This window comes from Meleagris gallopavo, chromosome 6, assembly GCF_905368555.1.
Source record: "Meleagris gallopavo chromosome 6, MGAL_WU_HG_1.1, whole genome shotgun sequence".
NCBI lineage: Eukaryota > Metazoa > Chordata > Aves > Galliformes > Phasianidae > Meleagris > Meleagris gallopavo.
The window spans coordinates 41,517,067-41,543,954 of NC_139409.1; the positions used below are offsets into that span (position 1 = coordinate 41,517,067).

A 26,888-nucleotide genomic window follows, 5' to 3' on the forward strand; every position below is an offset into this window, starting at 1 on the left:
GCTACAGAGCTGACCACTGGCTGCCTGACATTCCAGTTCCAACCCTAACAATCCATTAACAGGGCACTGTTTCCACACACAGAGTCTGCTAGGTGATTTTAAAACCCAGTAATAGCAAACCTAAGAAAAAGAGAGAGAGCTGAGACCGCAAAAAACTCCTACCAAATGGCAAACGGCAAGCACATCAAAAGACAGAGAAAGCCTTAGAGCTGAAAAACACATTTTGAACTCTAAACACTGTCAGCCAACCACTGTGTGCAAGAACTAGGAATATCTTTACCTTGTAACACAGTCCCAGTGATCTACAACAAGGAAGGCAGATAGCACAGGTATGTTCCCACCCCACAGCTTGTGCCACCTTGCTTCATCTTGCTCTTCAGACGTCCCAGGTGACACTAGGCACACAGTCTCCCTGCATCAGCAGTCCTGTCTGCCCCATCCCAGGGAAGCACCCAACACCCAGCATCACACTGCCAGCTGTTCTGTTGGGAGCTCCAAACTTTGCTGTGCTGATAAGAATATAGCTGGTCCCATTGGCTTTCTGCTCGAGGTACAAACACCAAGCGCTTATCAGAAGAATTAGCCCACCACAACTCACTTCCCTGCAGTATTTTGAACCGAGGTACATTTAAGCACCTTATTCTAGACAAACCCCTCTCAAAAGATGAGAAGATGATTAGCTAGGCTTGGCAGCTCAGCTAACAAACTGCTGGTGCTCTCCACATGCATACTGAGAATCTCTGCGTTCTTTTTAGCAGGTTTCCTGAGTGCTCCAAACTTCAGTAACATTTTTTTCCCAGCTCAGAGAAGATCTCAAGAGTAAATTTATGGCAGTGCTCAGACACGAGCTTAAGGACATCAGGTACCTGAGCCTCTGCTGCGACCACGAGGTTAGCAACCCCACACATCTATCTACAGACACCGACTTTACACACAGCATTGGAACAGGAGGAGTTTCTCGGTGAGGGAACACCACAGCTAGCAGTGCCGCTGCTATGCCCTACTTCTCGTTTCCAGCTACCCCAAACACAGCTCCGGAGGGATATTAAGGCTGCAGGAAACTTCCCAGCGCGGTGTGCCCGAACCCACAGAACGCAGCGCCCTTCCCTCACCCCAAGGGCTGCAATTTCAGAGACCCCAGAACGAACTTCAAAATGCCATCCCCAAAGAGCTTCCTCACCTGAAAGCAGTTACAGCACACACACATGCACAAAAAAAAAAAAAAAAAAAAAAAAAAAAAAAAAAAAAAAACAGCTTTTTCTGCTCTAACAGACTTCGAGTAAAGGAAAGTTCCCACTTTATTTTACTTCCCTCCGTGCTCTGACAAACGCATTCTCACAGCACCGCACCAAGTCCCGCACGCAACCGACGGAGCCTTCACCGCGTCCCGCCGGGTATTTGAGGGACACGGCACCACGGAGCAGCGCTAACCGAGCAGCTCACGTGCGCGGAGCCGGCAGCCACAGAGCCCTTCCCACCGCCCCTACCTGCCCGCCTCGGCTCTCTCTCAGCGGCTAGCGGCAGGACAGAAGCGCTGTCCTTCCGGCGGGGCGAGCCCCATGTGAAGAGAAGCGAGGGAGCCCGGCGGCTCCACCGCCGAGGGGAGGGGACGGAGGGAGGAGAGGAGGGAGGGAAAGGAGGAGAGAGGGAGGAGGCGGGCGGGCGCGCCGGGCGCTCCCCCAGCTCGGAGCCGCCCCGACCCCGATGCCGGAGCCCGCGGCAGCGCCCCCTGGGGGAAGGCAGCTCCGAGCGGAGCCGGCCCCTGGCCAGCCCCGCCCGCCCGTCCCCAGCAGCCGCCAGAGGTGGGGCTGGAGAGCGCTACGAACCCCCGGAGCTCGCGGGCTGAGGGGCCGCTGGGCTCCGTGCCCAGCTCTATGGATATCCCGGCGTGGAGAGGACATCCAAGTAAAACACAGCCCCAGCGAAGCCGAGAGCTGCGCCCAAAGTTAAAAAACGGCACGAGAATTGGGACATCGGGACTCACTGTCTGACTTTGCCCACCCGTGGCAGCCACTCAATTCTGCCGAGCGGCTGTGGTGATACCCAAGTGTGTGCACGCGAGAATTCTGGCGGGCTTCCCAGGAATCCTCAGATTACGCAGAGAACTGGGCCTGCACTTGTCAGTTAGACACGTGCCTCGGTGGCTGTGGGATGCGGCATGTTTATGCCGTGGCTCCCCAGCTGCATAATCTAATTTCCCCACCCCATCTCACAAGGATTTGATGAAGATAAATTCAGAAGCCTCTCCCAGGCACACAGATGTGACAATGACAGAGCTGCTGTAGCATCTGCCCTGAGAGAGATGCTGCTGCTGCATCCCGTCCTCCCCCAAACAGACACAACCATACACACAGAGCACTTCAGAAAGGAAGATTTCTCCAGCGAAGCTGACTTTGAAGGAAACAAAACAAAGACAAATCATTCTTAGGCTGTGACGTTAACGCCAGGAGTTTGCTGAGCTGGCAAGCCCTGGGGTGCAGCTCCTGAGAGCTGAGAGGTGTGAAATGGAGAGCAGGCAATTGAACGCGTTTTGCTAGCCCAGAGCAGGAACATCACAATCTGCATTAAAAATAACAACAACTTGCAGTGGAGCTGGAACTCTCTGCCAGAAACCCCACCTCTCTGATTAGAGATTTTAATGTCATACCGCCAGCATCAAAAGTACACGTTAGGAGTATGCACTGTAATCCTGGTTGTTGTTCTCTTTTTTTTTCAGTGTAGATAAAGTGCAAATTAAAAGCAGCGTTTTGCTGAGCGCATTATGCAAAAAAAATACTGCTCAACAGTAATTTGTTCACAGCAATAAAATCAAAGATCTGTCATTGTATCTGTGCATCCACAGAAATGAACTTCACTTTTATAGAACAGTGAGATTTACATAGAACTCATCTAATCATAATTTATTGCCATAATTAATAAGATTTCTCCTGCCTTTTCCACTCACCTCTTCTTTGTTACTATTTTTGTAAAATTAAAGCTGTGCTGTTTTTTCTTTATTTAGAGTACCTAGCGCACATTGCCTAACATCAGAACTGACTGACCTCTCCAGAAAGCTAAGGCTTTCCACAGCTTTACTTACAAATCTCTTAGCAGAACTACAGCAAAACCACGTAGCCCTATGCCGGCACTGCTGGGAGGTCCAATATGAAAGAGAAGGAAAGCACCAATAATGTACTGGTGAAGACCCTAAAGGAAACATCTGCAGATCTCCAGAGCAGATTTGTGCCATCCCAGAGGGGCTGCATGGTGCCCAGTCTCCCTGTGCTGTGTCAGGCTGGGGGCTGTGACAGCACACTGCAGCTGCTCTCTGGAAGCAGGAGAGCAATGGTACATCAGAGGTTCCAGCTCAGCACTCTGGAAAAAAGAAGCCCAGCAAGTCCTGTGGGAATGGTTTTAGCAAGATTTTCACAAAATATATTTGTGGCCCTGGTTTAGACAGGAACTCACTTCTTGGGTAACTGAGAATGGAGAAGGGTCCAACCCTGCTCTGCACTTAGCTGAGTCAGGATGAACACTAAGATTTCTGCTCCCTATCTTCTACTCCAGCACTCAAATCATACATCTCCATGGCATGGAAATGATAAGGGCCCTGAATGTCACCCTGTAGTTATGTGCCCACACAGCTACATGCCCTGCCTGTTTCCTCTGCTCACTGTCATTACCTAATAGTCTACTGTTATTACTGGAGCATCCTTTCCAGGACAGAGAGCTGCTGTAAATCAGGACAGCTCTGCTACAAGTACCCGCTTCTTCCTCTGGGTGGCATCCGAATATCTTCAGTGGTCCAAAGCTGGTTCAGGATAATATTCCTGCTTGCCAACAGCGATCAGCATTGCAGTGCAAGTGCTGCTCTTGCTAAGCTCACATAAACCAGTCAACGTTTAAATAAAACACAAGATTTATAGCAGTTGGAACCAGCATCACTCCATCAGCCTTCTTAATTATGACAAAAGAAGATCTATCACATCTTGTGCCCTTGCCCTGTAGACGTTGCAGTTGTCAAAAAAACGGGATGCAAAAGAACAATTAAACCTCCCAGCTCTACAACTTCACCAAAATCAAAACTATCGCCAGGAGTAGTTTCCTACCTTTTTATATAGGTCTCAGTGAGACAGCTACAAACTGATAAACAAGAGTGAATCATCACAGTCACAGCACACAGAAGTGTAAATGCAAGCCAGGTAACAGAGGCCACAGATGCAAAAAGCTTTCTGAAGGCCACCACTCGTAACCAGAGCAGGGCTGTTCCCTGTTTTTACACTGTCATGACTGTCATATTTGTTTCTGGTAGCTTTATGGGCTGGCAAAGACCCCATCACACTGACAGAGTCAGTGCAAAACTACACTAGTGTTGGTGTCTAAAGCTGAGCAGTTGATTGCCTTACTTACCTGCAGATTGTTACACAGCCAACACTTCCTAAAAGTATGAAATATGAGAGTACAAAACTCATTCTTTTGCTGATTTTAAAATACTTATTTGGGAGGAACTTATGCTGTTCAGTTTCCCATATTAATTAGTGTAGCCTGGGCCTATAACCATAATACAGCTGGATGAACTTAGCCCAGCAACCAACACTTGTAAATAGGGGAAAACAAATCTTCAAAAGCACATCAGGAAAAGAGCATCTTTTTTTCCTTCTTTTTTTCTCTCCTGCTTTAAAAGCTTTTTATCTGATATAAGTTGCTGTCAGTCGTCTTTACAAACTTTCACTAACATTCTTCTACCAGACTTGTACCAGATTCTGCTTAGAAACTTCACTTTCCTTTCACTGTTTCTAGTAAAAATCCTGCTTTAGTTGCATTGGGAACCACATGCTTGCTCTCCACAAGCACTAGTGAAGGGAATCCTCTTGTTTTAAAGCTCAGTTATGTGGGAAAAGGCTGTGGTTCAAACAGTGTTTATCACCTACTTTCCAAAAACCAGGTTCTTTGAGGTGTTTCCAGGACTAGAAGCCAGATACACTGCCCTGAAGCTCAGCTCTAATCTATGTTCACCTAGGTACTACTCCAGTTCTGTATTTCCTCCTATGAATTCGTTTTTAATTCCACAAAAGCAAGATTTGTTCTCCTGAGATCTACAGCTATGACTCTGTGTGTATAACAGTCATCCTGAGTAGGTGGCACAGAGATGCTTTTTCTTGTCATCAACAATGTTATTCTTAGTTTGGTACGCCGTTCTTACTACATGTCATACATAGGCACATTAGATACACATTGGCAGCTTTGGTAGCATTCAAAGAGAAGGTGATCCCCCCAGTCCAGGAAACCGTTCTAAGGCTCTGATCATTCCAGCAGCAGAATTGTAACCAACAATTCCCAAGAGCCCTTGTCAGAACACCGTTGCCTTTACAGGCCTTGGAATTACTGATCATATTTGAGAAAGTTAAAACGAGAATGATTTAAAAGCAAAAGAAAACAAACCTGAGGTTACAGCTATAGTTCTGGATCCTGGTGCTTACCCAAATTAATGAGGCAATCTTATGATGCACGACAGTATCTGAAGCCTTACAGTGGCTAACCTTGAAATTCCTTGTTATTCGTCTCCTGCACAAACGTTCCACTGACTTCTGAAAGCTGAGCTTCCCTTTAAGGTAAAGACAGCAACTGTACCCTCAATTCCCACAGCCTGCCCAAGCATTGTTAAAGGACACATCTAAGGTTTTATTTCCACTGTCAAAGGAAACCTGTGTTTTTACTGCATAGCAGTTCAAAGTCACCAGATTACATTTCTATTCATCACTCCGAACTGTCAGGGAACACTGCCAACTTTACCTTCATTACAGCAGGCCAATTCATTTGCAAGTAGCAGCGCAGGGTTTATCACTCCCAAATCCCCAATATCAAAATTGTATCACACTTGTCTCCACCAGAACTGGTTGAAAATTTTACAACTGTATTATTTTTTCATTAGAAAAATCCCTGAAACAAAAGTGTATCTATGACATAGAATAAACAATGGAGGAAAATGATTTTATGATTTGGAAACACTCATGCAAAAGTGATTGTTTCAGGCTTTCATTTTTCTCCATTTCATTTCAAATTTTACTGCCTATTGCATTGTTGTTATCATGTGTAGTATAAAATGCAAAAAGCAAAGGAAAGCCTTCTGATATTTTTGTAAACAAATGCATTTGCAGTTGGCTTCTCTAAATACTTTTTCTTTCCAACATGTTACTTCCTTTGTTGGTGAAAACAAGGCTGGAACTTCCCATGGAAATACTCGTCTCTGCTAATTATCTTTGTTGAAGTATAGTCTACATTTATTAATAATCCTGTGGGGGAAAATTCCTTTCTATTGTACAGCAAAAACCATTTTCTTCTGGATTCTCTAGGCGAATTCCATAATGAACCCTGCAGCAAAGGTGCCCTGTGCATTTAACACGCTGTTTTATCATCTCATAAACAGCCATACAAGGCAGACAAAAATACTTAAATCCTCTTGCTTTCTTAGAAACTGATTTAATGTTTTTCTATGAACAAGTGTTTTCATATGCACAGTATGTGGCAGTCCTAAGCAGAGCTAGGAGTTGGACTTTATGATCCTCATGGGTCTGTACCAACTTGGAATATTCTATCTTGGCTTCAATTCCTCATCACTTCGGGTATCCCTTAGCATAGGGGTACAAAACACCCATAAAAACATTGCTGCTGACAACTGAATGGGGATACAGGGTAATGCAATGAAGGAGAAAGTACACACTGGCCTGAAGAAAGGCACTCTGCTGTCTAGCAAGGCTTCTTTGTCCCTGCTAAGCAATATCACCGGTGCTGCCACGTGGCACTCACTAGTGTCATGGCATTAGCTGACTGTAAGGAGCCTGAGTAGCACCCAGCAGCTCCCGCGAGATAGGAGCCATCCCAAGCTAGAAACTCACAAGCAATAACTGCCACAGAAATTGATGCCACTAACTTGGCAAGACTGTATTAGCATCAGTATCACCTGCTGAGCTATCTGCCATCCCTGGGAAGTGTGACAAGTGAAAGAAATGAGAGTAAAGGAAGATACCTTGGTTATTCCTTCCACCTTTGTTATTCTAAGAAAAATAACCTGCCTCTGATAAAGGTGATAAAAAAGGAATTCAAAGAAAGCAGTAAGTGTTGGTGACTGAGATACACAGAACAGCCTTAGCTTTACCCACACATCTTGCTAAGGGATCGAGCCTTTTTACCATAGGTGGTACTTTTACCCTTTTCCAGTATATACAGCCTTCTTGTGTTCTTCCTCAGAGCCAGTCCTGCTTAGTGACATCAAGCCAATCAGAAGCAACAATAAAAATAATCTTCCCCTTAAATTCTTTAGAAAAAAATATTTAGATCTTCTAAGCCTAAAACTTCAAGGAAAATCCAATCCTCTAACATCCTCCCCAGGAAAATTACATAGGATTTCACGTAGATATAGTGACAGAAATGCATTCTCATAGCAATACAATGCTAAGTTTAGCGCCCTATTACAAGCCCTGCTAATTCCATACTCTTGAAATATTAGGAATCCTCACATTATCAAGACAAGTAGTCAGGGGAAGCTGTGCCTCAGTTGCTACAGCATCACAATTTTGGCTCCATTACCCTTACTGAATCTTCAAGCCCAGCACAAGTAGCCAATGTGGCCTTTGACTGGCCAACAGACTGGAGATGTAAGCCCTAGCCAACAGGCCACATGCTGTTCTGGTGTCTGGTGACACTCCAAAATGGCACTGGTCAGGGTGCCATAACCATTCTGAGTTTTCATGTTGTCCAAGGATGGATGATGCAAGATTACTGTGCGTAGAAAGAAGCTGTTTTCAGCCTTTTTAATTATAGATGAATTTTAAAAATATGCTTAAAACACATAAGCTAACTATTTGAAGATTATGGGAAAGAAGAAAAGAACATAGCATCTAAGCAGAGAAATTGTGCTTATAAGTAGCATTGCATTATTGAAGAAAACTTTCCTTACAGCAGCAGTAGAACTGGAAGGAACTATAGCTAGTGCGATTTCTTATACCTTGGTGTTCATTTCACAAGAATATTCTAACATATGAAGAGTCTTATAGGTCTCATATTTCTGTTATCAGCCTGTAGCATATTCTGGTCTATCCCCATCAAGCAAAGTATAGGATGAGAAAAGGTCACAGCCTAAAACAAGCTGCGAATAATTTCTCCATCATAGCCTTTTTTTTTTCCCCCCTAAATGAAACATGACATTTTACGATGAAACAAACATTGTTTAACTGCATTTGTTCATCCATGAATTAAGGAAGTGTAAAGATGGAGCTCTGTGCAACACTTTGTCCATACTGTCACTAAGATGTTCTCTGTCAATTTGCCATTCTGGCTGCTTCCTGACAGATTTTTAGCTCCTCCATTGCGTGTGCACTTCTATCACTCTGTCAAATAGCAATTGATTATGCCAGCCTCATGCTATTTTCCTTGGAACAGAAAACTCTCAAGCCCGTTCAACAATAAGTGCCTGTCCTTTCTCTCAACAATTGGCTGAGAGAGAAAAAGCATTTTTTGTTAGAAATAATGGCTTGCTTAAAAACACCCAGCTCCTTTTGTGCTGAAGCTTCACACACAGCAGGAGGCTATCTCAGCCTTCAGCAATAAAAAGTCTCTACTGCCAGGGTCAGAGGTGGTTCTTTACGAGGTACCATGGTTCCTGGCAACACTTACAGCCCTGATATCATAGAAGATACTTAATATCCCGTGTTCCCTGTATTCTATGGATTGTAAACTTTATTGGTTTTACGAGAATATGAATAAGGAAATACTGTACCAAGTGGGAATTTATGAATAAATGTACACTCAAACCATTAATTATCTCATCTTCACAATTTAAAGATGCAGTTAAGCCTGTTCGCTATAATAAAGTAGTATTCTATTAGGTAAAATCATTTTTCCACTGTCAGAACAGAAAATTCTCTTGCATATATCCCTCATGTATGAAACAGAAAAGTTGAGTTCAATATCTTCTGATGAAAAGACTCCCAGTTGTTCTGCACAGTGTCTGATAGAAAAGGGGGACTTACTAACATAGCTGATAAATTCCAATTTGATTGTTAAGATCCTTCAATATTCCATAGCACAAAGACATTGCCTGACTTACTCCCGCATCCTCTTATTCTAAACCTCAGCAGCAACTTCAGTAGGTCAAAATTACCTCCAGTGCAACTTTTGTAGCCGTGCTATCCTGAGATTTCTCTCTTTTTTTTTTTTTTCTTTTTTTTTTTTTTTTTGCAATAATGTCTGTGTAAACCATTGCTTCCATCTTCTTACCCTTTGCTGTGGAATACCAATTGTGACATCCAGGGCATGAAGAGGGTACTCGGAATGGAAGAAGGGCTGGCTCCATTACTATGGGAGAAGAAAGAATATCCTGGCCTATTTTGTCTCTTATGGGCAAAGCAGAAAAATCATTGAGGTTCCCTGCAGAGCAGTGAGGGATAAGTGTGGAGAAGAATTTAGTTTTATCAGCTGCCCTTGCAAAGCAATTAAAAAAAGTCAGAACTAAATCCTCTAATTTCTAGCTGTGAACATTCATAGACAAGTCACAATGACATGTCTCACCACTTCTTCCAGCAGTTGATCCAAAAGCCACAGCCACAGCCTGGTTTTCATTCCTGAATGTTGCAACAGTATTGGTACATTCACCTGCAATGCTATCATTACACATCTGTTCTTGTCTTCACTCCACACTATTAAAAAGACTGCTGGTGATCTGAAGCAGGTAAGAGAGGACAGATTTCTAGAGAATGAGTGCCAGAAAAGACAGCTTCAGGAGCTCATAGATAAACGCATCAACAGGAATTGCAAAAGAATTCAATTGATGAAAAATGGATTCTCTCTCCTCTCTTAAAATACAGGATTTATTCTCTTAAGCTTGAAGGTGATGGTCTCAGCCATCACCTCCTGCTTTGAGCACAGAAGGACATAAGCCAAATCTTATTCAAGGAAATGAAAAGCTTTACATTTGGAAATACATAGCCATGCATAGAACATGCAACACTGCAAGATGTTTTACGCTACATTTTTCACATTTGGGCAAGTGAGAGCTGTAACAAGGTCAGACTAAAGATGATACTAGATGCAACCTGAGCCACTCTGCTAGCTCTTTTCACAAGTGCTAAGAGAAGGACATCTACGTGGCAAGAGTAGAAGAGGCCTTCAGGGGTGGTGAAAATGTACACTAAATGCATTTCTAACTAAAAGAACACACAAAATTTGTTCTTTGCAATTATTTTATCTAGTAACAAGCAGTTTCCCTGTTCTTTCAGTTCTCCTAGCAACAGGATAAGTGTTTAAAACAGGTAAGACTGACATAAATTCAAGGAGCAAAAAAAAAAATCTCAGAGTAAAGTGAGAATAAGGTGAACCTTACAAGGAAGATTCTTACTCTGTCAAATTACGTGTGTGCTCCGCAGAACTTAGTGGGGATCAGCTGCAACAAACCACATGACTTATAACCATGATTTTCAGGATCTAGGTGTTTAGAAGAACAGCAAATCCCAAGCAGTATCTAACACAATTAGGAAGAAATTTTACCTATGTACAGCTCATTCTATATTACTCACCTATGTTTTGAAGCAGCGTGGCCATCCACAGAGGTAGGATGTTTAAACAAGAAAAGCATTGGACTGATTCAGCATGAGAGTTCTGACATGCTGTTACTTAAGGTTTTCCCCAAAGTGCTGACTTTTGTATGAACTAAAGTCAGGTAGGATAAAAGTATAAAAATAAAAGGAAAAGAAAGGAACATGGCAATCTTTCTTAGATCAGTGTGTGTGCCTGTATTTTTTTTTTTTTTCCAGCTTGTAATGGAGCTTCCAAAGATGAGGTTTGTGATGTTTCAGTGTTTCAGTCATTTTGTGTCATAAATAAAAGTGTTGAGGATTCCTTAGATTTCCTACAGGAAAGCTTTCCTTTGTACTGTGGCTAACACTGCTGAGCCAATATTTTTCTGCATAGTTGCTGAAGATGGAGGCTGAAGATAATGAGAAGGACTTCAAGGGCACTGTGATTTATACCTAACTTTTAATGAGACGGGGTTACCTCCTGGTGTGCCTTTTTTTTTTTTAAACAACTTTTTTTGCAAGTTAACAAAATATTTCTGAAAGTCTACCCTGATGCACCTGAATTGTCACCTGTGAAGAAGATATTCAACGGTCTGCTGAAAGGATTTTTATATAACGCCTTGCTTAAACCAAAAATGTTGGCTGAAGTTCTAACTCCTGTCCAAAAGGAAATGGTGCACGTGTGCTTCTGCCCCTCTGACCAGTTCTGAAGCTCCATGCAGGGAGCCTTCAAGAAATTCAGAAAATCATTGGTTTACCCTTTTTAGGCACTTTTATTTTTCTCCAAATCTTCTCTATATATGCCTTGCCTCTTCAGGCACTTCTGGGCTTCCATTGTCCACCCCCACTCCCCTCTGTCTCTTTCCTGACCTCCCATCTGCTAACTCTTTTCAAGCTCTCTCTAACCCTCGGTTAGGCTTGAATTTCCTTTCCAAAATCTATTCAGAGTTATCGTTAATGACATATTTTATCATTGTATTAACAATCTTTCATCATGCATCTGCTGTACTGCTAAGGTCGATGAAGAAAATAATTGTTTTCCTGTGCATGAACAGTAAATTGGCCAAACTCCAGAAACAGGTGTTCCCCAGGAAGTCTTCCTGCTAAAATACAGCTTATAGCACGCAGTAACTTGAATACTGTTGACCTTATTTACTGGGTCTTTCATAGCCACAGTACTTACCTTCTATTACAAACCCATCAGCGATGAATCAGTGGGTTCAGCAGCTTCTGTCAAAAGATTAACACTTGCTTTCTGGAGGGAAGCCCGCTTCATCTGTTATCTACAGACTGCCCTCAAGAGTCGTCGCTAGCTATAAGTCAGACAAAGTCTATTATTCCTGAATGCCACACTCTATCCACGTGTCAGCTGCTGAAGGCTTTCCAGCTCCTTTGAGTCCAGATAATGAAAGTGCCCTGCCTCCCCATGACTCCCCAAGCTTTCCAGAGCCCAGGGTTCTCAGCCCCAGTGATGCATCTGATGCCTAAGGGTGTCCTGATGCCCCAGCTTCTGCCTGGGGATGGCAGGATGGGCCTTGTTGATGAGGCCCTGCTCTACTGTGCTGGAGAGGTCCCTTAGGTCCTTGTCCCTTGGGTAGCAGCTGGTCCTTGCAGCTCCCTGACAGTAACCACTGTAAAATCTGTACGTGTCAGATTCTGAACAAGGAAAACAAGATTCAGTGCTTGTATGATTGCAAACATTCACACACTTTACTAGCTCTGTTTCACAACATTCTACCTCTTCTACTTCACAACCCAGATCACAGTCTGCCTTCATTCACCCAAGGGTTTGTCCATCAGCTGGAACATTCCTTCTGCCCACAAGAAAGGAAGTACACATTCACCACTCCAGCCATCACCCCAAAAATCAAGGCCATGCCCCTGGCTGACCACCTCCATCCTGGTGCCATGGACTCTCAACACTCCAGAGTCTGACAACAAAGCACCATGAGCCACTTACAAGGGAGAGCCCAGACACTGCTCATGACAGCATGAAACCAGAGGGAAGCATGTTCCTACCTTGGCTGGAATTTTCCTCCCCTGGCCATCTATCTCCTGCTTTCTTCTCTGTCACTCTTTCTGAGAGGGCGGTGCTGCAGGGTTGCAACCTCCACTGAGCCACCTATCAGTCACATTCCCAGCCTATTTTTGAGCTTCTTTCCTGCCCCATGCCTACTGCTCTGCTAATATCATCAAAGTCTGGGAAAAAAAACCTCAGCAACCTGTATTTAAGATTGAGGAGATGATTCCAGTAACATAAAGATCCAGGCTTCCATGGCCTTATCCTCAGGGATATATCTATGAATTTTTCCCTCTAGAAATGTACTAAACAAGTTACAAGCACAAATTACATCTCTACCTAAAAGGGCATTCAGACATATACAATGCCTGTCAAGTCAAAATTTCCCAACCCTAAATTTTAATGATTGAAACAATGGTTTTCCTTCTGACCTGTGGCACCAACAACTGAGACTGCCTGATAACTGCTCTCTACAAGTATTAAACAGAGTTTCTCCCACATCTAAAGAAATTTCATATCCTTACTGCCCATCCTTGTAACTGGGGGCTTAGTTGGGGATAACTTCGAATTTTCTCCTGATCCCCCCTTCAATCTTCATCTAAAATCAGTATTTTCTCTGCCTGGCTCAGCACTCCTCTAAAACATATCTGTGTTTACTGCTGTGCTTGCTGATTTAGTTCCATTTCCAGTGACCCTTATTCAGACATCTAGCACAATAATCTCTTTCTAAGCACAGTCTTGGTAGTTGTCCCCATGTATTCCCTCATGGTCTTCCTCTTGGAGATTATTTTCTCAGATTATTTCCTCTCCCTGCTTCTCATGTCTCCACTAAAATTTTTCTTTCTCAGTCTTTTTATTTCTCCTCTTTCACTGGTTTAGTTTTCTGCCTATTACTATATACCCTCCAAGCAGTCTCCAATAATTTATTCAGGGACTGAGAGCCGTATACATCCATTTTCTGAAATTTGCACTTAATATGCAAGTTTGACCACTCTACAAAAATATATGCTAAGTGCACTGCATCCCATTCCTTTTTGGTATGCAAATCAGTGTCTTTACAGGTGGTGGTAATTAATCTATCAAAAAAGGCTGATGGGGTCTCATCCTTTCACTACACCACTTGGTACAATTTAGGGAAATTATTTGCTTTAGGAATAGTCTCATTCCAAATAAAATCAATCTTAAACATCTGGTCAAGAGCTCCCGTTGACCTACATTATTCCAGTCCTACTTAGGATCTGTTGAAGGAAAATGATCATCAACTGTCTTCTATTGTGCCCCCCTAGGCATGAATCATTTCTGCTTCTCCCTTTGCCTTTGCTAACACTATACTCCTTTCCTCACATGTGAGCACTATATGCAACACCACCTGCAATTCATTCCAGCCTGGATCATGAGCTCTAATAACAGTTCCATCACCTTAGCTACCTTATCTGGGTCCTCTCTGTATGTTTCTGCCAATTCTTTCCATGATCACAAATCTGTTATTCAAAAATGCACTTTTACCCCCACCTACTGTTTGTCTTAGAGGTACTTTTATATTTTGGGCATTTCTCCTGGTCTGGCCTGCCAGGCTAAAAAACGCTGTCAGAGCTACTTACACCTTCATTTTCCCATTCTGTCTTTCGTTCACCCCTTCAATCGCATGATCTTCTATCCCTTTGTCCTCTATCGCCACCCCGTGGCCCAATCAACATCTCAACATCTTCCTCATTACCTTCCCATAGTTCCTTATCCTTACATCTCTTAAGCGATTTCTCGTTTTCTGCCTCTAAAGCGAACATCACTTTCACTTGTCATCAAGCCACACTTCTTATATATATCATAATTATCTTGTAATGTGAAGAACAAATTCACATACAGCTTCTCATTCCCTTTTCCTTCATGTCTACAGAATAACTTTAATTGCAAGATTGTGTTATAATTAACAGACCCATTGGCAGGCCAATTTTCTTGATCTACCAGGGTATATACTGACAAAATATTCAACCAATTTTTTTCCATGTCAGTGAATCTCTCCAAAGCTTTTTCCAGTATGTTAATATACATCCCAAGGGAGAACACTTTGTAATCTTCTCCTTAGAGGACTGTCCTGATTTCACGCTGCAGCAACAACTATTTCTTATAGCATAGCAGGACTCAAGCCTGTCCTGTGTGACTCATATCCACAATCTTCTGATTTGAACTGTACTCTAGGTGTCTCGGTCTATTCTTGCAGAATCTCTCAACCACAACTTATAGGTAGGCAGTAGCTGCATGGACTTGAACTCAAAACCTTACATACCTATAAGTAATGTTGTTAACCTCCCAGATAGCTGTCACAGAAACCCACCTCACCAGTCAACCAGAGTGCCTCCCTGAAAATACTCCAGTGAGCACTGGAATCCTCATGATTCCTCTGGTCTTTCAAGACCCTGAAGAGCTGGTCCCATCTAGGGTGCCATGTTCTGTTACTGAAACCTGGGAATAAAACTCATCAACCCAAATGACAGGTTAAGAAGCTGTCGTTACTTTATCACAGCACTGAGACATAGGAAATCTCTCCTCCTAGCGTGCATGTCCAGGAGTTAAAGCACACTCTTCAGATTCCTTCAACATACAAACATTCATACACTTTCCACAAAGTTCCTTCCTATTTCAAAAGTTGCTACACATATTTGTAGGGAAAGACAATGGCAGATAACCACATCTAAATTACCCAAAAAAGGATGATGGTCACAGTCCAGTTAAAGATAGATAAGCAAATCTTTTTTTTCCCTTTAGGATCAGGGTTTACTGAATACTCCAAAAGGAGGGATCTCTAAGTAGAGATCCTTCCCATATGGCAGCCAGCCCTTAAATGAGGCTTAGAGAGGGGACGGACCAGGTTCCAGTCCTTCTGGTTGCATGGGTGAATTGCTTCTGTACTCCCAGGGCTGGCTGTGACCCTTCAACAGGTTCTCTATCATTGCTTCAAGCTGTGACTTAGCAATTCCCATACAATGTTAAAATCTAGTATTACACATACACTGTGCTATTATGGGGTTCTTCCAGGGTGTCTCTGGTGGTCCTTGGGTTCCACAGAAAAGGCAAAAGGTCATTTGCAAAGTAGATTTGGCCCCTTATTTGGTAAAAAAGGGGGAAAAAAAGTTATTTGCAGAAATTGGCTGCTGACTAAGTTTCTTATTACCATGTTGACCTTGTAAATATGCCTAATGTTACCCAGGCTGTAACAGACCAAGCAGGGAATAGCACAGCTCCTCACAGATTGTAGAACGTTGAAGCCCTGCTTTTAGGCTCCAGATGTCCTGCTTATCTAGCATAAACCACCTTCCTGAGAATGGATGTACGTTTGATTAAGACTCTGAATTATCTGCTGGGTACCAATTCTCCCCTTTGGAAGTAGTTCTTCTGACTATCACAGAATCATAGAATGAATCATAGAATGGCTTGGGTTAGAAGGGACTTCATCTCTCCTGTCAGCCGATAGATCAAGTACTAGACCAGGCTGCCCAGGGCCCCATCCAACCTGGCCTTAAATACTTCCAGGGATGGAGCATCCACAACCTCTCTGGGCAGCTATGCCAGCACCTGACCAATCTCATTAAAAAACTGCTCCTGGACATTTACACTAAAGGAGGGGAGATTTAGATTAAAACCATTCCCCACTGTCCTATCACTATCAACCCATGTAAGAAGTTGATTTCCCTCATGTTTACAAACTCCCTTTAAATACTGGAAGGCCACAATGAGGAGTCCCTGCAGCCTTCTCTTTTCCAAGTTGAACGGGCTCAGTTCCTTCAGCCTATAACAATACACTACTTCCATATACTTTTTTCAATGGATCTTTCAAAACAAGTGATACAAAGACCTATAGTCATTATATAACCATGCATATGATTCCTTTCCAGAGTGAGACTAACCATCCTTATACCTTTGAATAATAATTGTACCGGAAAATCATCAGTAGTATTTGGAATGCGTACACACAAAGCACTTCGTCTAGTTTTAGATACCCACACACCCTTGCTCCCTTCCTTGAGGTAAGTTTTGCTGAGTATCGCTGACAGGAGTCATTTTCTGCCAGCATTACACCTCGTATTTGAAAGGTGAGCCGTTCACATCCCTGCAGGGCCACCTCCTGCAGCCTCCCATCAAAGTGGCATGTCCTCTGTGCATGTCCTTGAGCTTGGAGGGCAAACATCAATTAGGATGGTGGCTGGTGACTGCTTACCACCTCTGAATTAAACATTGTTGCTGTTGTTTTATTAACATTTATTAATTCCTGCTAACATCTTGCCAAAAGCATTCTATGAAGAATGGCAAAAAAATTAGAAGGAACGAAGACACCCACTCTTCTTCTTCTTCTTTTTTTTTTTTTTCAGTACAACGTAGCAAAGGAAGAGTTTACTACCTTCAGTCTGGAAATGCTATGATACAATAAAAGCAGCAGTGCTCAGACAACTCTTTCTGTATCTAAAGCACTTTATATCCACTTTCAGCACAGCAACTCTTCAAATCATAACAAAAGTAAGAAAACTGATTCAAATTCCCACTGAGAAATCACAAAAACCACAGTTATCTTTCAGGAGCTCAAAATCAGTCCATATTTGTGTGACCATAATCTGTGATTTTCTCAGATATGACTACAGTTGTTGTGCTTTTCCTCTCCCAACTAGATAGCTCATCTACAAATGAAAAAGGTAATTGTGCTCTAACAAGATATCTGGAAGAGAACTCAAAAAACTAAGATGATGTCAAGTACTAACGTAAGAAAAACACCACTAGGTATAAAGAACAAAGCCAAGACTCTATAATTAGTTGTGAAAATGGAAGGTATCTACCACTGTCTCATAGAGATACTTTAAATAAGCATTCCATATACAGAGGCAGACATAAAGATCCCAAGAAGACTTTGAAATATCTTCACTGCTGTATTTATTTGACCACTTACCAAAAATATCCTTTACCTACTGATAAAACACAGACATAAATGTAGAAAACATTTTCCATTCTCAGTGCTACAGATACCTAAACAGGAAATCCTCATGACTTTGTTCTAGCCCTAAGCATGCTAGAATAGGACCCAGTGTATTGTTCACAAACGAGCTTTCTGATGAAGAAAGTAACACATCTCCCATCGACTCACATGACTTACGAAAATGACTTGCTTGTTCTTCCCAGCTGAACTTACATACTAATAGGGTCATTCCCAGAGATCTGTATGAATTACAGCAGATTGCAACTTTCTGCACATTATTATTCTACCAGTGCACATCCAGTGCTGCGAGTGGCAGAAGGATAACTACTTCAAAATAATTATGCCTGTGTGCAGGTTATTCCAGAAAAAACATAACATTTTCCCAAATCATTATGTCTCTGCTTCCAAAACAAAACAGTTACTCTGAAATACTTCAATTTCTCTTCTGCAGTAGATGGTTCACACAGAGAAGTATCCCAGTACAACTGTAAAATAATATTTACGCCAATTGAGCCAGATAAACCTTGAGCCTCCTGTCCATTTATCACAAGTTCTACAAATAGCATCTACTCAAGAGATGGCCAGCAAGTGCAACACCTTTCACATCACGTCTGCTGCACAAAAGCAGCATTTTCTGAGGCTCAGAGAATACATCTGGAGATTTGAAGTGATACTAGAGCACGACCAGGTTATGCTGTTTTGCAGTTTATCATTAAAATTTTATCTGCCAACAGCAAAGTGCTGTAGGTTCTCCGAATGGGTGCAGAAAGCAAGTGCAGGACTCCAGGACTCCTGCGGAACAGTCCTCTTGAAAGAGTGAGACAGAGGGGGACAAACAAACAGAAAATATTTTCTCTAAATTGGTAATCTTTCCCTTAATACAACAATGCACAGTGTAAGTTACTCCAGACATAATTTTTCAAAATAGTGTCTCTCTTCTTAACCATTCTATGAGAAAAATGGATTACTTGTTTCATTAGTAAAGCAAATCAATGAGGTTTCATCAAGTTATTCAGTATATTAGTTTTAATTCATCTGGCATTAGCCAGACCAGGAAACTACCAATTATCACTGGCACGACAATGATGCACATTCATCCTCTATGCTCATTACCATCCCAGGATGGAGCTCTGCAACTCTTTCAGCTTTTATATAAACTATACAGTATAAAAAGCAAATTATATTTCAGCTCCATAGAATTAGTGATTCCAAAAGCAAGAAAACAACAGCCTCTGTTCACTGCTTGCAACTGCAGAGCTGTTATCTATTAAAGTGTGCTTGCTTATTTTTACTCTAAGGGACAGCCTGTGTTCCAAAGGTTTTAGAGAAACACAAAGAAGTGGCTGGAGTGGTAAACTGAGGCACTGTAGAGGCACTCTTTTATTCCAAGTTTCACAGCAACTCAACAGCATTGCCAATAATACAAGCCCTTTTCAACTCACAGCTCACGTCCAAACAATTAGACTATCTTGTTTCTAAGAGGGACTCACCATTAGGAGTCTTGAAAAAACATTTCCATTTCTTCATACTACACAGCTAATGGAGACCACAGATGGTGTCTACAGAGATGTTCTTAACTGCAGAAAACTTAGGGAATGTCCAGTTTTGAGCTTGCATAACTGGGCAGCACTTGAATGTGATGTAGAGAGCTCCTCATTGGATATACTTAATTTCGCTGAACATTCCCCAAACCTGTATCCTCTGTCCAATATGTATCTTTGTAATATATCATTCAAAATAGCTATAAAAGCTGCTTCATTATCACTTTCTGCTGATCAGGAGCTGTTTCTTTTATGTAAAATGTCAGTATGTCAATACCTCATGATTGAGACATGTTGGAGATGTTTTCTTCCTCTAGTCAGCTATTTAAAATAGCTAGTGATGTGTGATGAGTATTTTTAGAGGCTGTCAGGAGACGCTATTTCTGATCATACCATATGTCTATTTTCCCTTTCCACACAAGAAGATAGTCATGCTGGATTGAAAGTGTTTTCCTCCCAAATGGGATGTCTTTGGGAAACATGAAAAGTGACAATACATACACAAGAGAAATAAGATAATCTAACAGCACCTGTCATAGGCTTCCCTCGACATTTAGTTGAAAGAAAGAAAACTTTTCATGGTTGATTTTAATCAATGACAAGTTTGACTGATCTCAGTCAGACCTCATGCACTTTCCTCATTAGTGTTGTTACTGGAGTACAAAGAACAGTCTTCTAATAAGTTATCATTCTAATAACAGTATCAGTGTGACAAAGTAGCAGAGAAAAGCTGTAATTTGTGAGCTGTTTTTTCATGAGTGAGCTGTAGGTGTATGGAGTAGGAGTATAACACAGGCACTAGAACTGTGTTGTGATTCGTATTACAGACTTCAACATAAACTAAGAAGGAAAACACATTTATTAGGAACAAAACTGCGCCCATCATTTGCAGGGACAGACAAAAGAAGGAGGATAAAGACCTTTTCCTTCTTTGATTGATGCAGTCCCCCTTCCCAACCAGTTATGGAGAGGAGAGAGCATCCTAGACGTGGCAGTGTGCTCTCTCTGCCCACACGTCTTGCTATCAACAATTAACATTGTGCCAGATGTGTTCATAGCTTCTCTGCCTTTGCTGCATAAGATCAAATGCAGTAAAAAGCTAAGCTGGGCTGTGCTTTGTTCTGTAATTAAAGAAAACACAATTGGAAAGAGTTTTAGTAATGAAACAAAGCCTCAGGAAAACATCACTACAAGATGGATGCTAATGTCTCTGGGAACAATAGCTGGCACAGACCAGAGATCTAATACCTCCCGTAAAAGGAAAGTTACTGAAATAAAGGCAGGACATGACATAAAAGCCCGTCAATGTATTAGTGTTATTAGGGTCAAATTCAGCACAGCAATAATGACAAGGTACATGATGACGTATAGAAAGCACCTAGGTGCTTCTGGCCTGGTCAGCCCTTACATGACTGAGCAGTTGTACCATCAATAGTCCTCCTTCTTTCCAATCCAATCCCAAAGGACTGGACAAAAATGGGCTAAAAGAGTGTTCTGGTAGATAAAGAATGAGCCTGAGGAGCAATGACCTGTAGAAAGGCGCACTAATTCTGACTGCTGAAGTTTAAATACAGCTCCCTGTGAATTCCTACTGAACCTCCATGGACTTCCTTGGAGCTACAGTAGGAATGAACTTAGTCCATAGAGTCAAAAAAATCAATAGTTGAACAGAAGTTAGGTGAAAAATTGTTCCATGTTGATGGTACGTAAACAAGAAGAAGAAACCTCCCATAAGAAACCTCCACAGTTACATACTTCCTGAAACAGCAGCATTGCTCTTTCCTGACACAGTGTTTTATCTACTCCTAAACAGTGGATTTTCAGATAGTGAACAGAAAATAAGTCACTAAGATACTCAAGAACATGAACATTATGCCTAGTATCAAATCAAAACATTATAGACTTATTATTGATCCATGATACAACTATAGCCATGAAATCTTAAGATACAAGTCCTGTAACTGACTTATCACATAAAATGCATTCATACTACACTATAAGCCATCTGTAGCCATGTTAGATAAAGAGATATTCTATGGAGACAAGGCAACCATGTATGGTCAACAGTTACAAGCAACGCCTCTCTTTGCTCTCAGTTTCTTGGCATTCAGAGTTGCTGTTAGTTTCAGTCAGCTGCTGGAAGAGCAGAGCCCAGGTGCAGAGGGGCAGGAGCTGCAGGACTGTCCTCTACTCCAGTAACTGAACCACCAAGTGCTCGTCCAGTGTCATTAATCTGCCTATATGCAGTCAGAGATCCTATTGCTATACTCAGATAGAAATTCCTATGTGCTGGTCACTGTTTAAAACCAGTGAGGGCTTTGCCCAAAGGGCCTTGGAGTCTTACATAAAACACTGCCAGTATAGCAGTGATGCCTCTCACTGAAATCTGTTTCTCTGTCAAAGAGAACTGAGGCAGGTACATCAAATTGATTTTAAGTGAGAATTAGGTGAAATGTTTTCATCTTGCCACCACTCCCCAATCAAAATGTGGCCTAAACTGAGTTATGCATGAGAGAAACCTCAGTCATTTGTTCAGATCTTCTCACAACTCAGAAAAACAATTTACTTACCTCTTGATTTTCCTTGGCAAGAGTGGAGAGTTTGACCCAGAGGACACAGAAGACAACACCTGCAGATCTGTGGAAGGGAAAATAAGTTGCACGCACCAAAGAAATGCGTGACTGCAGATGCAGACTTTCCTGCAGGATGTCCAGTTTCCTCCACCAACACAAAACTACACAAATGAAATTTGCTACCATTAAGTTGCCATGTTCATAAAACTGTAGGGGGTTTCAGTACTAGCAGTAACATCACAACAGCTGAAGTTCCTTGCAGAGTAATTCATTCATCACTTTTTAAAATCAGCTGAGAAGCCCCTGATTTGTCCTACAGATCTGCAGTGTGGTCAGCTGCCAGCTACTAGCAAGCATCAGCATGATGCTGCCAAGGCAGCAGATGAAGAAGCTGCAGTGAAGAACTACCTGCAGTTTGTATTTCATGCCCCTTGTTGGTTTCTAGTCAAGCTCAGAACAGCATTGGGGCTCAGAGGAGTGGGAGATGAACAACTGAAGAAGATATGGAGAACTAAGTCCTGGGACAAAGTGAGAGTAAAGGAGATGTAATCATTGCAGAGAATAGGAAAGGGTTTGTAAGAATTTTGTGAGAAATATATGCGTAATCAGCTTCATAGCTTGCATAGTATGTGCAGCTCTTCAGGATAGAAGTGAGAATGCTTCACTGTGTGTAGTACAGATACAGAGATAAAAGTTTAATAACTGACCCAATAACCAGCTTCTGCCATTCCATGTCTGCCTTCTTTTTCCTTCTACAAAGGCTGAGTTTTTACTTGTGTGTATATGGTAGTAATGTTTGCAAACTTTCTTGTCCAGTGAGGAAGTCTCAGGTGTGTTTCTGCTTCTAAATGACTCTGCACCCAAAATTTCTGAATGATGCACTCCATGAAGCCAAATTCCCAGGGCATTTACTGCCCTCATGGGTACCAAATGCAGCAATCACAGGCACATGCTGCACAGTGGATATGCTTTATACTTAGTACCATTCTTTACAAGATCTGATTCTCTGGTAAACAGATTTCCACTTTAATTGTTATATTTTATTGTTCCTTCACAGATTAGTTTCTTTCTCTTTATTTCAGTGGGCTTTCATTATTAATTTCTGAAGATGAGTGAGCTGACTGCAGTTATATCCTCTTATTAGATCACCCATTCAACCCACTGTATCTTACAGGATTAGTCCGGAAACAGGAGAGTACACACTATTGGATTTTGGTCTTTCAGTCTCCGGTGCATAGCTCAGATTCACTAAAAGGGCAACTGCAACTTAATTACTCGCTGAAGTCAAGGAGACAAATGCTGAGTAGTGATGAACTGTGTTTTTCCCTGAAGTCCCCACACCAGCAGTCAGCATCTACTCAGAAGTGCTTTACTGGTTCTTCTTCTGTCAGGGGATAAGCTGCATCACATTATTTTAAGGGGCAAAGTACTTTTGCCTGACGTTCCCAAATCCCTCAGCATTTCAGAGTGAGGGAAAACTTAATTTCTCTCAGTCATCAACAAATTCCCAGCACCACTTGCAATCTTCCTTCCATACCCCTCCACAAGTGCACATACACACAACAAATTTCTTCTTAATTGTGCTAAGAACAATTTTTAGTTGTACTTCGTACATAGTTGTACCATTTCTATTACTGCTCAGGGAATGCACTTTTCTCTGACCTAAAATTTTTAGTTCTCCTATCCCACATTTCTATTTGTTTGCTTTAAAAATTAAGCCAGTGCTCTTCACAAGAGCACTGTCACAGAGTGACAGCGTGATTCTAGAAAAGTGTGATGTTATCTAGAGAAATCTCACCTGTTGAGGTTCATCTTAACAAAACCATATAAGATACACCCATGCTGCTAACTGCATTGCAAAATCACAAGGGTAAAGTATTCCAGCACCCACAACACCTTTAGACACAAGTGGTTTGTTTTTGCTTTTTTCCATTTTTCAGAAATTCATGGGAGTGTTTAGGTTGGTATCATTATATCCGGATCTAGGCTTGCACTTCTATCTTAAAACTGCTCAAACAGGTCAGTCAGTCATAGCTGCCTGACAGCTTGTGAAGGAAGTTTATTACTACCTGAATGCAACACAAGCCTCCTGCTAGAAATGAAATATTGGACCATCCTTCTGCCATTTTGTATCAAGAGAAAGCATCTGAAATACATGAATGCTTTCGAAGCCTGTGGGAGAACACTTTGCAGAGCATGAGAGTAATCATCATTCAAACCAAAGTCTGAGCAGGATTTTTCCCTGGTATAATCAAAGCAGATAAACTTCCTTTCAATTATTCACCAATTGCACAGCTAATAGTGGTGACTACACTGAAAAATAACATTTTGTAGCTGAGAATTTGCTCTATCAAATAGCATTATTATGCTCTTTGCATCTATTGTAGTTTCCATGGAAATAAATAGGAGGCATTACTTTCAGAATGACCTATACATTTTAAAAATCAGAAACAGCTGATTATGCAAATGAATACTTGCATTTCTTTCCCTAGAGACATAGTATTTCAGTGATGAGCTCACAAACTTTTAAAGGACACTGGCTACGAACGGATCATCCACTGCATCATTCACATAATGCAGATTCTCAGATGAACAGTAACATTTACTTCTCTGAGGTTATTAGCAGAGTTCTCTCTTTCTCATTATTTCAAATGTGGACATATGCCATGAATGCACACATCTCCAGACTGGCAAAAAAAAAAAAAAAAATCCCAAAAATCCAACCAAAAACCCAAACAAGGGTCCTAAGCATACATAACAGTATACCTTACCTTACCTCTTACTAACTACTGGATTTTGACTATGTACACACACAATGCAGCTCAGTACAAATTTGGTGAAGAGTCTTAACATTAGAAGACTTACAGCCTGTAAGAACTTTTGTTTCCAGTTTACTTTGATGAAATTCATGTCTCCATTTCCAATTCTCTACAGTGAAGTAAAAAGAATCACTGATTTATTAATAGGAGATGGATGATAAGTAGACCTACGTGCCACAACCACATGCACATCAATACATATATTTCATGTTGATCCAGTATGAAATGAAGTTACTATATCAATGGAAAAAAACATCTTCTTAGAGGAAACCAAGTTCACCTTTATGCAAAACAGAGAGAGATGCAACAATACTCATTACCATAAACACACACACAGGTAAACCATTTGAACTAAAGCTATGTATTAGTTTCCAGCAATATCCCATGGGAACAAGTCTGAACATGTTAAAACATAATTATGTGATTTTTAAAAAAACCAGTGTGTGTGTTTATGTAGTAACCATTCACTGACTTTGATTTCCACTTCTGTTGCACACCAAAGGTATCCTTCCTATTAAATAAGTTAGATGCCAAGCAGTAAAGAAAATCAAAACCACTGACAGTCATATATAGACAAAAACTAAAGCAATTTATTCATTGATGGATAAATAATGTGCATCCCTAAAGGTGAAATATTCTTTGTGGAGACTTTCCAAGAGACTTCAACTCTCTCGAGCTTCAGCCCATTCCTAAGCATGTAGTAAACTCAGCTATTTGACAGAGGAAGTATTCTTAAAATCCTTTCATCTTCATTCAGTTTCCAAAGCTAGGTTCAGTAGTGCTTCCATGTTAAAAAAAAAAGAACCAGCCACCCTTCAACCACAGGGTCAGCAACCCAGATGATCACTTAGTGATGACTGGAAGTCTCTTTGGTTCTGAAAGATGAACAAAGATAGATTCATGTAAGATGCCTGAAGAATCTAATTGAAGTTAGAAGTGCTACAAACATTAATATTAGTTAAGATTTAATTTGCCTTTCCCCTCCCTACTCCATTGAGATTTCTTCACAGATTCACAAGTCTACCCTTTTTTTTTCTTCATTAAGCATGGGTTTTCTGGGAGGAAAGAAAGAACGAACATCTTGGCTGAAGGCAAACAAAAGATTTGATTTAATTGTCCGTGAGAGCAGGAAGAGCAGCACTTCACATGATAAAAGGAAAGGAGAGAATAGTTGCCTTCCTCATCACATTACCCTCACCAAGTTTCCCATTGTATGAGGTAGTTCTATAATTCTAATTGCGCTGTAATTGCAGGCTGCATATGTTTAACATCTGCCTGAGCCATAACAATCAATATCAGTTAAGAACGCTTTTTCCATCTTGCAGCTTCCAGCTAACTGTTCCTATTATCTTTGTTTACATCTCAGTTTGCCAGAGTCCCTCCTCAGCATTATGCTAATCATTCTAGAAGGCACAGATTGTGGTAATCCATAAGAAGACCAGCAAACGAAACACCACTGGGAACCTGGCTATAGCCTTGAGCATGAAATGAGAGGGCTATTTTGTCTGAATGCAACAGCACTCATCTCTCTCTTTTCATAAAGTTATATGACTATAAATCAAACCAGTTCCTCTATTAATTGAGCGGCCAGTAAATAAAATTTGGTACTACCCCCTAGAACCTGAATGCCCGATAAACGGACAGCTGCACAAAATGTTTGGTCACTGGTAGACCATCTGCAAGACACGTCACTATGAATTGATTTATGGGGAATGGGAAATAAAATTCTCTGGAAACACAGAGTAAGTTAGAATCACAGCTTGAGATATTTCTACTTAACTATTGCACTTTAACTGAATATTGGCAAGAAGAAAATAAACACAGATGTTCCCTAGTTTTTGGCCAGGGCTTGATGATGGGCAGAACTCTTTGGACTTTGGGTTCTCTCCAAATGTTTACATATGATCCCAATAGACCTGCCACTCTAACCAAGTCTTCTCTTAGCTGCTTCTTATCTGGAGATTCAAGGTGAAATAATGAAAAAACAAATAAATCTGCATGCTTATTGGTTTTTGTGCTTGGGATTTGCAGTTAAGTGTATACATTTTGAGGATTTTTCATATTCTGGAGAGAACAAATAAACTGTATTGGATATTTCATACCCTTCCCAACACTTTTTTAAAAAACACTGCTTGAAAACATCTTCTTTTCCTTGAAATAAATAACATCAGAATTTAACTTTTCTGTAGTGGCATGACACTAACTTAAACTCTGCTGCTTGTAATCAATATAGTTTTACTCGAGTCACTTATATTTTATTACACCAGAAATAAAATGTTTATTTCACATTTTAAGCAGTGAAATGAAGCAGCAATAATGTCCAAGATTTTTACCTTAAAAAAATTACATTTTAAATCACATCTTAAAATATTTCCCATAAAAAAAAAAATAGATTGTATAAATCAGTATTTAATAGTAAAATCAA

At 41.2% G+C, this 26,888-nt stretch overlaps 1 protein-coding gene across 4 annotated transcripts in view; it reads right to left on the minus strand.

Annotated features, from left to right (window-relative positions):
- The window catches only part of CPNE4 (copine 4), a 262,207-nt gene that overhangs the window by 214,750 nt on the left and 20,569 nt on the right, over positions 1 to 26,888 (minus strand). The window contains exon 1 of one of the 4 annotated variants that reach the window (XM_085226457.1): positions 19,021 to 19,277. The exons of 2 other annotated variants lie outside the window; for them this stretch is intronic. In XM_085226457.1, coding sequence (XP_085082583.1) covers positions 19,021 to 19,057 — 37 coding nt within the window. In that variant the 5' untranslated portion in view covers positions 19,058 to 19,277. Of the gene's footprint in view, positions 1 to 1,487; positions 1,725 to 19,020; positions 19,278 to 26,888 lie in introns of those variants that run through there. One more of the 4 variants, XM_085226460.1, reaches the window with a different exon arrangement.